The sequence below is a fragment of the Selaginella moellendorffii genome, unplaced genomic scaffold (genome assembly GCF_000143415.4).
Source record: "Selaginella moellendorffii unplaced genomic scaffold, v1.0 SELMOscaffold_50, whole genome shotgun sequence".
In the NCBI taxonomy this organism is placed as follows: Eukaryota; Viridiplantae; Streptophyta; class Lycopodiopsida; order Selaginellales; family Selaginellaceae; genus Selaginella; species Selaginella moellendorffii.
The window spans coordinates 100,386-112,022 of NW_003314311.1; the positions used below are offsets into that span (position 1 = coordinate 100,386).

General features: G+C 46.2%; 3 protein-coding genes across 3 annotated transcripts; 2 read left to right on the forward strand and 1 right to left on the reverse strand.

Moving 5' to 3' along the window:
- The first annotated feature begins 624 nt into the window (after window positions 1–624).
- On the forward strand, window positions 625–2,514 carry LOC9648144 (protein SMG9). Its single transcript, XM_002981600.2, has 9 exons — window positions 625–926; window positions 991–1,099; window positions 1,162–1,277; window positions 1,344–1,463; window positions 1,517–1,606; window positions 1,663–1,796; window positions 1,854–2,088; window positions 2,136–2,349; window positions 2,407–2,514. The coding sequence occupies exons 1-8, from the start codon at window positions 705–707 to the stop codon at window positions 2,286–2,288; spliced, it is 1,179 nt and encodes a 392-aa protein (XP_002981646.1). The 5' UTR covers window positions 625–704; the 3' UTR covers window positions 2,289–2,349; window positions 2,407–2,514.
- A 2,691-nt stretch (window positions 2,515–5,205) lies between these two features.
- Window positions 5,206–6,369, forward strand: LOC9648145 (methylesterase 17). Its single transcript, XM_002981601.2, has 4 exons — window positions 5,206–5,434; window positions 5,563–5,706; window positions 5,788–5,919; window positions 6,031–6,369. Exons 1-4 carry the CDS (start codon window positions 5,219–5,221, stop codon window positions 6,307–6,309), a joined length of 771 nt encoding a protein of 256 aa, XP_002981647.1. The 5' UTR covers window positions 5,206–5,218; the 3' UTR covers window positions 6,310–6,369.
- Window positions 6,370–8,647: 2,278 nt separating this feature from the next.
- LOC112350442 (glycine-rich domain-containing protein 1-like) lies at window positions 8,648–11,042 on the reverse strand (the record flags this gene model as incomplete). Its single annotated transcript, XM_024686661.1, has 7 exons — window positions 10,876–11,042; window positions 10,437–10,566; window positions 9,935–10,375; window positions 9,380–9,876; window positions 9,023–9,135; window positions 8,800–8,900; window positions 8,648–8,746 (listed from the first exon to the last, which is right to left on the reverse strand). Coding segments are annotated over exons 1-7 (1,548 nt in total), but the record flags the coding sequence as incomplete, so codon positions are not given.
- Between the last annotated feature and the right edge of the window lie 595 nt (window positions 11,043–11,637).

Below are 11,637 nucleotides of genomic sequence, written 5' to 3' on the forward strand. Positions count from 1 at the left end.
TCGTGTGTCACGTGAGTAATCCTGCCGCATTGGATGATCAGCATGAATGTGCCAGCGGCGGCGACGCCCGGAGCTTCGATCACGACAAGCCACTCACTGCGGACACGCATCTGGAGAGCGGCGAGATCTACTACCTCCGCTCCAAGGCCGGATTCAACTGCAAATCGCCACTACGATCCCTCCAGCGGTGCTCCTCCGATAATTCCTTGTCCAAGAGCTCCAGCAGCAATCCGCGCAAGAACGCGCTACTCCACGCGTTCCGGTTGAGGCAAAAAGGATCGATCACGCAGGTGACAGTCTCGGCGGACATGGTCGCGCAAATCCTCCGCAACGAGCTCCAAAAACAAGAACACGGAGGGGATCAAGAGAAGAAATTCGCTGCCGCGGCGGCCATTGAGGACGACAATCCCGAGCTCCAAATGGCTCTTCAGATGAGATTAATCTCGCGGAGCGTATCATGGCGGCCCAAGCTCGCGACGATCCAAGAATCTGGCTTCTAGAAATTTCTTTCTCTTTCGTTTCTCCTCGATCGCTCAAGCTCGGCTCGGAGCAGAGCAAATTTGTGTAAAATCATGGATGACGTGTAACAATTTCCCAGCTTCCACGTGGCTTACCACGTTTACTTACGTGTTTACACGTGGCCGTATCGTTATTGGCCACGTCACTCTCCAACATTTTAGGGTTTATGTGAGGGCTTGGTTTGAATGGGCAGCAGCGGGCCGCCTGGAGGAGGAGCATGGCCCAAGATTCTTCTGGCAAAGCCGGCGGCGCATCCCTCTGGCGGTGGCGCTGGCGCCAGCGGCGTTCCCTCCGGCGTTGTGAAGCTAATGCGCGACGAGGAGAGCGCCGCCAGGTCGAGATTGTATCAGGGATCGCTCAATCTCATCACGGATGCTTGGGAATTTTCGGCCGATCGTCTCCTCCCTGTAAGTAATCATCTCTTGCGGAGAACTCCGCAAATGCTGGACAGATTTGACGCGCAATACGTAGTTGATGTCCGATAACACCGATTTTACTGTCGTTGGAGTTCTGGGACTTCCTGGAGTAGGAAAATCGACCATTTTGAATGAGCTCTATGGATTCGACTCGGTAGCGTCAGGTACATCGATTTCACATTTTGTCATATGGATATCATTTTCCTACATTCTTTGTATTTCGCAGGGGTGCTTCCACCGTTTCCAGTTCAAACAGAGGAGACACGAGCACAAGCAAGACATTGCTCTACTGGTATGGAACTTAGAGTTTCATCAGAAAGGCTCATTCTTCTCGACACACAGGTTCGTTGCCATTTAGTTCTATTGTTTCAAGGAAATGGCGTTCGTTTTTATAACCTGGTTTTCCAGCCAATATATAGTTCTAGCGTACTGATGGATCTAACGCTCCCTGATGGCTCTTCCAGTCTCCAACTACTTAGCGGAGAATCTATATCCGGAGAACTTGCTTACGAGTTGATGGGACTGCAGGTATTACATGGTGTTTCTCTCGATGTTCTGAAAGCTAGTTGTGGTTACTGCAGCTAGGCGTGTTTTTAACGGCGGTTTGTCATGTGGTTCTACTCGTTACGGACGGAAAAAACGATACGACTCTTTGGAAGATGCTGCAAACGGTGAATTGTATTTGATTGGAGTGCACCTTGGTATCTTACTGCAATACTCGTGACAGATTGAAATGCTGAGACAGGGTATTCCTGATCCATCCACTGTAGGTTCTGGAGGACAATTATCAACCTCAACCGAGGACATTCCGCAAGAAACTAACTCTGAGTTCTTTGCTGACACAATCTTCGTACATACCAAGTATATATATTTTTATTATTATTAGTGTGATGTACTTGGTCTGTTTGTTTTTTGTAGATTGCGGGAGAGTGATCTTGACTTTAACAGCATTGAAAAATTCAAGGCTGCTCTTTCTGAGTATTTCAAGTCAAGTTTCAGAAGGAATGGCCTTCCTCAAACTGAAGCCACGGAAAATACTGACAACGCGCTTAGAATGGAAACTACGAATGTTTTTGTGCTCCCTCGAGCACAGGACGAGAGTTCAAAGAAGTTCAAAAGTTCCTCGCTGATGTTGCGACAACTTCGAGATCAGGTAATGGCCCGTGACTGTTTTCCTGTCTCTGACATTTAAATCGATAGATTTTGTCCATGCCGCGACGATCATTTCCGAAACCACTGAACGAGCGAGACTGGCTGAGAAATGCTTCTCGAGTCTGGGACCTAGTAAAGAAGTCGCCTGTCATTTCGGATTATGGTAAACTGCTGCAAAACTCCGGCTTATTCCGGCGTTGATGTACGGTTTGCTTCAGCGGTCTATCTCCCTCTAGAAGTACCTCGTGTTACCGCAGGGATGGTAAGCTACTTAGTTTTATTATTGGTAAACAGGCACTAACGCTACTTGTTTCTGTAGGAATGGCTGGTACACACTCGCGTAAGCTTTGTTTCAGGGGTTTTGGAATTATGCGTACTTGGAAAGTCTTATAGATTTCTGGAAGGAAATGTTTTATCCCTTTCTGCCTTTGACTCCCAACTCGCTCAACTCGCTCGTGTCGTTTTCTCGTTTTCAAGGCGTCGATTTGCCTGCCGCAAAGTGATCCATCCTGCAACAGTGCGCGTTTCCGACGCTTGTCTTGTAGTGCATGTGCTCGCTGTCACAGCGCAAACCTTCCAAGACTTGGAAAACACGCCGTCAACTTCGGATCCAGGTCTGCTGTTTATTGTTGTTTTCCAGTTTGGTGTATTCTTTCGGTTGAACTCGTCTCAAGTGGCTACTGATCTGATGCAGAGTATACCACGGAAGGAACGATCCATGCACGGCTCTCTCGGATCAAGCGTGGACAGCTAAGCACGTGCTGTTGAATCAAATCTCGCTGCTGGTAATCACGAAATCTGCTTGGGCAACGTTAAGTAATTCCGGTTGTTTGCTTGCAAGTTCAGCAGGAGCATAAAAAGAAATGGTGTGGAGGAGACAGCTGCGCGCAAAGCTGAGTGATACGTTGGAAAGGTCAAATGCATTAAAAAAACTTGAAGACTTGCGCTGTAGACAGAGACACGATGCGCTCAGTGGTCAGCAGCCATCGCCTCGGCGGAGAAAGATAAGAGATTTCGACGCGAAAGGCGACAAGGCGGGCTTCCATTTGAGCCGACAACGTGACATGGTATAATGAGAACAAGAGAGCGAGCAAAGAAGTACGTGAAGCTGCGAGCTTTGAACCCTGCAAGACCCCCACGCATGGTTTTCGAGAAAGTTTTCATCGTGAAACAGCGCCAAGGCAAGTCTTTTGTTTATGCTTTCGTAAAACTTGACATGTTACCTCTAAATATTCAAGTTCGTGCTTTGCAGCCGATGCGTATCGGGGGGGAGTAGCACATGTTGCAGACGGGACGTGGGGAGCCACCGACTGTCATCGGCAAGGATTCGGGGAAAGCAAGCACTTCTTTTTTGGAAGAAAAAAAAATAAAAAGAAGTAAGATTGGCTCTCCTGTACGTTCAGGATCGTCTATCCGTACGACCAGACTAGCGCTATCACTCGCAGCTTTCCGCCCTGCAAGATGACCGTATGCTCCAAATCTGTTCATTCTTCTAGTCAGGTATTCTACGATATTTCCATTTTTTCTTAAAACGCTGGACTGATATTTGCGCTGCAGCGTTTATGGATTTGACCTTGTGATCTAGACTCGTCAGCTAGAAACACTGGCAAACATCAGGCAGCGAGGAGGAGGTGGCCCACAGAGGAGGCAAAGGCGATTGCGGTGCGGAATGAGTCCTCAATTATACGAAGAAACAAAGGTGACGAGCAGTAAACATGTGGGGCGGCATGGCATGACATGAATGAGAGGGCAGCAAAGCAAAGGTAAGATACCATAAAAGAAGATTTGTTTGCTGCTCTCACTCTTTTTTCTATCCCTCTCCAAATTATAGTTTTCAAGGTGGTGGCAGTTTTCTAATACGCGTTATTTGTGTGACAGACTTGTTCCAGTGGCCTGATCACCGGAAGTCAGAAGCAGCAGCAGCTCAGCGGGAAACAGCTCGCGAAGCTGGAAATCTTTCACTTCAGAGCGGGGGAGCATACGACTGTCACAAGCTACTGCTGCTGCTGCTGCTACTGTTGCTCGCAGCTGACCAACGAGAGGACGGATCTATATATATTGGCGGATAGATAGTATAGAAGTTGGAAGAGGCAAGAAGGGGCTGGACAGTTTTCTCCACCAGGAAAACGAGGCAGTAGGGGGAAGATCTCTGGTCGCTCTATTCAAATGTGGGGCTCCTCTGTCTCCTTTTGGGGCTCCCTGTGATATTTTCTCTCTCCCTCTCAGCGTGGGACCAAGCGACATAGGTGCATGGAAGTTGATGCTCGCACTGCTGTTGGGCTGGCTGCCGGCAATGAGCTTGAAAGGCACCAAAAATGAATAGCGCCGGGGGTGCTGTTGCTGCTTGGACGTGTGCGACGAAGCCTCTCTCCTCACCGGCACTAGAAGTTTGAACAAGGGGACGACAACAGGGAAGAAGTCGGAAGGCACAACAGGAAGAAGAAAACAGGAAGGTGAAGAGGTGGTGGCCGCCGGTCCGCTTGTTTTTTCGGAAGTTGGATTCCTCTCTTTCGGCCTCAAAAGTTGGAGTTTCTGCGCATTCGCGTGGGATGGGGGCCAGATAAATAGGGAGGGAAGAAAAGGCAGGACAGGGAAGGCACAAAGGCAACGCTCGAGCTTCCTTGTTCCTCGGTGTTTTGAGAAGAGGCTCTCATCAAGGTGGATATCTAAAAATATTCGGTGACACTGGTGGGAGTTGGTGTTCGGCATGTGAAGGGAAAGGTGTGGCGACGACAACTCCAAGTGGTTTCTTTGGGCCTCTCACTCGTTTCGCACTCGTCGGTCACGCACGCAAAAGCAAGCTTTGGTTTTCGGATCCTCCTCGTCTCGGGTTCTAGCTATCAATTCCTCCCGGCACCAACAGGCAGCACAGGGGTCCCAAGGGAGCGAGGGAGAGAGCCTCAACTTTAACTCTCCTTGGGATTTTCCACCGATCGGCCTGTGGGATGTGAAAGACAAGTCCGCGCTGTTCTCCTTTATTATGCTAGAGGCGTCCTGAGGTGTCCTGGGAATTGGAGTGGCAGCAGGAAGCAGAGCAGTGGCTGGTCCTGCCAGCACGAACAAGAGCTTTCAATTCTCTCTTCAACGCCGGTTTCCAGGGAGCTAAATTGCTGCTCGTATAGCTTACAGCAATGACAAAGCCATGCCACTTCGTCCTCGTTCATGGGGGTAGTCACGGGGCCTGGTGCTGGTACAAGATCGTCAACTTGCTCCAGGCCTCGGGCCACAAAGTCACGGCCTTGGACCTCTCGAGCTGCGGCACGCACACCCGGGACGCCGAGACTGTCACCTCCTTCGCCGAGTACACTCAACCTTTGATTGATTTCCTCAGCAAAGTGCAAGACAAGGTGAGTGGCAAATGATTGAGAAGTACAAACGCGAGCGACAGTGACGGCCGCTCTCTCAGTCTCTTGTTCTCCGCGAGAAAAATTCCCTGGAACAGTTTCCTGACGCTCTCTTTCGTTTGATGCTACAGGTTGTGCTCGTCGGCCACAGCTTGGGAGGGGTGAGCGTGGTCCACGCCTCGGAACAGTTCCCGGAGAAGGTTGCGGTGTCGGTATACATCGCCGCTGCCATGTTTCCAGTGGGACTACAAACGCAGGAGGCCGAAATCAATTTGGTAAGCGAGCTGCCCTTTCTTTCTTCTTTGTTTTTCACCCCCAAGTTTTAATGCAATTGCTGTGGTCCTTGCTGTTTCAAGGTGCGAGCAACGGAGTCTTTCCCCGACAAGATGCACTTTACATTCGCAAATGGAGTCGAAAACGGACCGACGACTGTCATGGTCCGGAAGGATTTTGTCCGTGAGGCGTTTTATCATCTCTCACCAGCAGAGGTACTTACTTCTTTATACATTGCCTTTTATCCCTTCTCTCTCGGGTACTGCTTGCCACTTATAGCCCGATAGCTATGGTTTCTTTCTTTGTTTACTGAGCTTTACTTTCAGGACGTTGCGCTCGCGTCGATTCTCTTGAGGCCTTCACCAATCGCGGCGGTGTCCAAGGTAAACTTTAGCACTTCTAAGAGAGGCTATGGATCCGTGCCAAGGGTGTACGTAAAGACGGAGAAGGACAGGTCGTTTAGCCCCAAAGAGCAGGACATTGCTGTGACCAAGAGCTTGCCGGACAAGGTCTACAGCATAGAGTCGGACCATTCTCCTTTCTTCTCGGCTCCTCAAGAGTTGCATCAACTTCTGCTCCAGATTGCGGCAGACTTCTGTCAATGAAAACAAAGATTTTTATTCAAAGAAAAAAAATATAATAGATTTTGATTATAGATCAAAACTGGAATGTTTGTTGTTGAAACTTTCATGCTAGTTTCCAGATTTCTGGTGCCTCAATCTAAAAGTTGTGATTTTGTCCGTTCATATAAGCCCTACAAAACGATTCCTAGGACTTGTAAACTCAAACTAGTGTTTACTATTAATTTTCTCACTTATCACTACATGTTTACATCAAAGTTGGCTGCAGATCATATATAACGTTCTTTCAACTCCTGCAAAGCTCTGCCCAGAAAGACAAAAGTGACAAGCTCCGCCGGAGCTCCGCCAGAGCTCTCCATTGCAAGATCTCAAGCGAGAGCGCTCACTGGGCAAGAAATGGCGCAGATCGACTGCGCATGAAAATACTCTATCAATCTCAGGATTCAGTTACTGAGAGGATTTTAGATGGATGGGATGGGAGAAGTTGGATGGGACAGCTGAAGATTTGGAGGAAGATATGAAATCTAGCAGCCATGGGAGATCTTGGCCCCGCAAATCTCAAAACTAAGAAGCAAACTTTTTTTTCGCCATTTATAATAAAGAAGACTTGCTTACAATTTAACAGCAGTTAGCGAACTTGATTTCAGCTCAAGCGAAACATAGCGACCGAACAAGGTGCTGAGGCGCCCGTGAACCCTAATCCTTGTCAAGCAACAAGACAGACACTGTTTCGAAGACCAAAAAAACGAGAGGAATGCTTCTTTGTTTTTTGTTTCGGAGGGGTTCTCCTCAAAGAGGAAATCCCCAAAAGAGGGCTGGGTAGCTGGTCTTCGATCCTGCTTGTTAGTAGTTTCACACAATCGAAAATCCTACATCTAAGTGTGGGGCAGCCGGGGGCTTCGATTCCCCGACTTCCTCTCGCTTTGGCCGCCTCAACGTACTGTACAAAACAGTAGCGACAGCCCAAAACGAATACTGAGTAGCCACGTTGAGAATGGGCACCCCACCGGTGTGCATTTTGATGGTTAGAGAAAAAAAAAACGCCTCCTCCCAGCGCCGCCGCCAACAGCGAAACCCAGCCCCCTCAAGACTTACCCTAAACACTAGCCTTTAGATATATTTCTACAGCGTCTCAGATTAAATCCGACGGCTATGAATTGTTTAGATCTAACCTACTGAAGCATTATGCAAAATGCATGGTTAAATAAAGAAACTCATTAAAGTAAATGTGATAATAACTATTAACTCATAAAGGTTGGAGCAAACGTCCCCATGATTAATTTCTAGTTAAAGGCGGAGAAAACTAAATAAGATCCTAATGTCTACTTTTTTTACTTTTAATATTCCTTTTCTTTAACTTTTTATATTCACCTAAAACACCATCTATTAAATTATATTTGAAGTTTTGAACAATGTAGGATTAGAACCCTCTCATATTTCATGGAGGAAGTTCTTTCATGGATGGGGCATATATTAAAGTGGTCTCATCTTGGCAGTAAAATGTATATTCTAGATGATGAGATTGTGCTCTGGCATTTGATCAAAGACAATTGATGGAGCTTGCATTGCCCCAAATCTTCATTGCTCCATTTTGACGAGCTTAAATTGCAGGATGTTGTCATGGAACTCGTTGGAGTGTGTTTGATCAATGCAACGACTACAACATGTCAAAAATGAAAAGGACAAGCATGCTGTTGTGACTACAAAACATCCAACTGACTGTTATGCCAAAATGGGAAGAGGTGTTTGCCGTTGGTGTAGCTACTTTGCACAATAATGGGCACACAGGCATATGAGGGTGATTGCAATGTCTTTGGGATTAGTTCACACTTCTTTTTTTTAGGGTTTAATTATTCTATATTATACTAGTATTGCTTTAAGTGCTTGTCTTTGTCTTTGTATTTTTCTTTTATAGCATTTTATTCATCATAAGTTTATTAAAACTTGTTCAGGTTAAAACTACTTTTTATCTTTTGCATTTAGTGAGCTTATTTACAAACATACATTATTTTTTAAACTAATTTTATTTATTAATTATGAAATATATTGATATTATTTGCCATTAATGAGAGTGTTTATACTTAATAGATACCATTGCTTTACCACCACCTCCACAGCCTCCACCACCACCACAGCCACCACCGCCTCCACCACTGCCACCACCACAACCGCCACCAGCACTAATACCACAGCCACCAACATAGGAGAAACCAGCATTGTACCAAGAATAGATTTCACCACCAAGACCATCATGGTCGATCTTCACAGCACCTGTTAAACAATGCACTTAGAATTTAGACTCGACAAGCATACTCTACTCACCCCAGTGATCTTGATCTTCTTCTTCCAAAGCTCTTGGTTTTGCCCACGGAGGAATTCCTTTGCCAAGCATATCAGACACGGACATGCTTATGGTTGCGGAAAAAAGGAGCACAAGTAGCACATCCTCGTTGGGATCAATCTATACGCTTAGTTTGCTTCCTGGATCCAGAATGGAAAGAAAAAAATGTTCACCTCCATGCCACCGGAGCGCCAGTTGATGAGCGCTGTTGCTTTCCCTTGAGGTGCGTCGCTTGTGAATCTCACCATTGTCACAAAGCATGCTTCCATTTGGTCTGATGATCGAGGCACAGAAAACTCCAAGTGGCGACCGGGAAGAAGCGCGATCTTATTAATATGAAAAGAAGAGATAACTCGGTTAATGATCATGTTCTTCGAATATGACAACTTACTGGACAGTCCTCGGACTTAAACTCCACATTCAAGCTCATTCCTGGTCTCATGTTCCACTGCTTGTCACTCGCGTCCTTTTCCACGACTAAAACAATGGCATCGTCCAGAAGAGACCACCTTCGTGAGTCCTTGGATGCAGATCCAAGAACCTCACCTAGGAAGAATTGAGAAAAACAGAAGAGTGAAAACTTTGTGATTGTTGTATTACCATCAACGGAGCTGGAGCCTTTGTATGTCCGATGAACCACAACTTTATCAGTGTCTGGGAGACGTTTACCTCCTTCACGTTTGTATCTAGACAGCAAAGGAGAGATCGAGCGATTCATGTCATCCACAAAAAAGAAAAACATGGCAAACTTACCAGCAACGAATGACGAAACATTCCTTGTTGGCATGATCGAAGACAGTCCTTGTTATCCACACGCCTTGAGAACTAAAACTGCTGCGAGTGACTCCATCTTCTCCAGTGTCTCCCACTCTCACGCTTCTCAAGAGATAATTCGCAGTGACCGGAGGAGTAGCGGAGATGTAAACCAGCACCAACACTTCTCGGTCCTTCTTTGTGTCTTGCATGGGAAACCAGCCGCCAAGCGACTGCATCTCGGAATCGCTGAGGTTTTTCCACGGAATGACGAGTCGTCCCAGCGTTTTGGACGTGAACATTCCCTTCTTCCAAGCTGTGATCACCAGCCCCTCGGTGGATAGCTCGGGTGTCATGGACGAAACTATATTCCTCGGCGATGAGCCTATGCGATTTTGGCTATGGAGCTCAAAACCTGTTTTCTTTAACATGCTGAAAACGAAAGAGACCATGCCATCCTGCGGCAAACCTTTGGAACCTCGCACGGAGAGACGAACCTGCGTTTGAACGACCAGAGTAATTCATACCGAACTTGCAAAAGTTCTGACCATATACCTGGATAGTGTTCCTGGCTTTCAGTGAAACCTTGTTTCTGCAAGAGAGACTCGCGAGCTTGGTGGGATCATAAGCAATCGTTCCCGAAATCGCTGCTGGCGGCTCCCCTCTATACATGCACCCTGCCTTCTCGTATGGCAAATCATATAAAGATTCCCACAGAGACAGAGTTTTTGCGAATCCTTTGTCCAATTTTCCTCCGGGATCTCTGTTACTGTCTGTATCATCATGTTCGAAGATCCTTCCAAATAACCGTGTGAGGTCGCTTCTGTAACTCACAGGATGAAGTTGATGCGTGTGCCATATCAAATCAATGTCGTAAGTGGGAACTAAGAACACCGATGCTGCAGATGTGTGTCGGGCGACGAGATGGAGAAAGGCCTTGTATCGAGCAGCCGCAGCGTGTAAGAAGTTCTTGTCAACGTAGTGCGGCCCGGAAACCTGTTATAGCTACGGTAATGAGTTCCAAGTTTCGTAGGTCTAAAAGCAAACCATCACATACCTGATAGTAAAACTTTTGCTGCCTGAGAACCGCATCAGCCAAGTTGTAGGAGATGCCACTCGATCTTCCGGAGTACAATGGTCTCGTCAAAGAGATTTTCTCTTCGAGTTCATACGGTTCGTCTGGAAAGCTGGAAGTCCAAGCAACAATACTTTGTTGGAGAGCATTCTTGGACTTCTCCAGGCAAGGTGTGTCCACTATTTTTCCAAAAAGTCTTTTGCAATCCTCGGCATATTGGAAGCAATCTATAAAAATATGGAATTATCCTTTTAAGACTCACTGGATTCAAGCGATGGCAGTGCCAAATCCATTCGCAGTCAAGTGGTGGAAGGAGTCTTGACGAAGAACTGGCTAGCAATGGAAGACAACAGTACTGATATCTAGTTTTGGGAGAGACAAAGAAAATTAATCACAAGGTTAGAAAGTGTAGAAGATAAACCTCTCAATCGCTCTGTTTAAAGTAGGCTCCTCGAAAAGCCTGTAATTTGCGTGTACCACCGATAGAAACTCCAGGTGAGTTCTTGCAGCCGCTACAACATCCAAAGAGAGTGAAATCTCTTGAGCGCTCGACCATTCGTGATTCACTTGGGGCGGTGATGCTGCCATTGGTTTGTGAGTTCGTGAATTGAGAAGAAACACTTAAAAACAGCAATGCTTCTCATATCACGAGAATCAACTTTTTTTTAGATCTAGTCAAATAGATCATGGCCTAGTGGGGCAAAGGAGTGAGGAATTTATCTAGTCCACTCTAGAACAAAATAGGTTGCATCTTGAGAAGGCTTAGACTTAGTCAGAAGGTGGAAATCCATTAGGATATTTTTTTGTGATTTGGGTGCTTAAAATCTTTGCTACAAGACAAAGTGTGGATAAAGATAGTTTTAGGAAAATAAGAATTAGGCTAGGCTTTACCCCCTTTTGTAAAGCATTTAAAAGTGTTTAATAATGTTTAATAATGATCTTATAAAACTTAGATTGAAAAGTCCAAAGGGATTTCAATGGCAACACAGCTGCCTTGAGTTTGTGTGTGAGCTCCAACTAGAGAGGATTGTGTCAGTCAAGAGGGTAGGGTTATCAGTGGAGCATTCCACAGCTTGTTAATAACCCTTAAATATTAATCTTAAATTTGAGAGTGTCTTGAGGGTTAGTGTTCTCTTGAGAAGATTGAAAGGGTTTGAGGGAGAATTCTAGAGCAAGGGAGATG

What these genes read in the sequence shown, in the direction of transcription:
- LOC9648145 (XM_002981601.2), top strand. Translation starts at nt 5,219, where the DNA reads ATGACAAAGCCATGCCACTTCGTCCTCGTTCATGGGGGTAGTCACGGG. An exon ending in TCAGCAAAGTGCAAGACAAG is followed by an intron (nt 5,435 to 5,562) that starts GTGAGTGGCAAA and finishes TTGATGCTACAG; the next exon opens with GTTGTGCTCGTCGGCCACAG. An exon ending in ATCATCTCTCACCAGCAGAG is followed by an intron (nt 5,920 to 6,030) that starts GTACTTACTTCT and finishes CTTTACTTTCAG; the next exon opens with GACGTTGCGCTCGCGTCGAT.
- LOC9648144 (XM_002981600.2), top strand. Translation starts at nt 705, where the DNA reads ATGGGCAGCAGCGGGCCGCCTGGAGGAGGAGCATGGCCCAAGATTCTT. An exon ending in ACGAGTTGATGGGACTGCAG is followed by an intron (nt 1,464 to 1,516) that starts GTATTACATGGT and finishes TGGTTACTGCAG; the next exon opens with CTAGGCGTGTTTTTAACGGC. An exon ending in TGCGACAACTTCGAGATCAG is followed by an intron (nt 2,089 to 2,135) that starts GTAATGGCCCGT and finishes TTAAATCGATAG; the next exon opens with ATTTTGTCCATGCCGCGACG.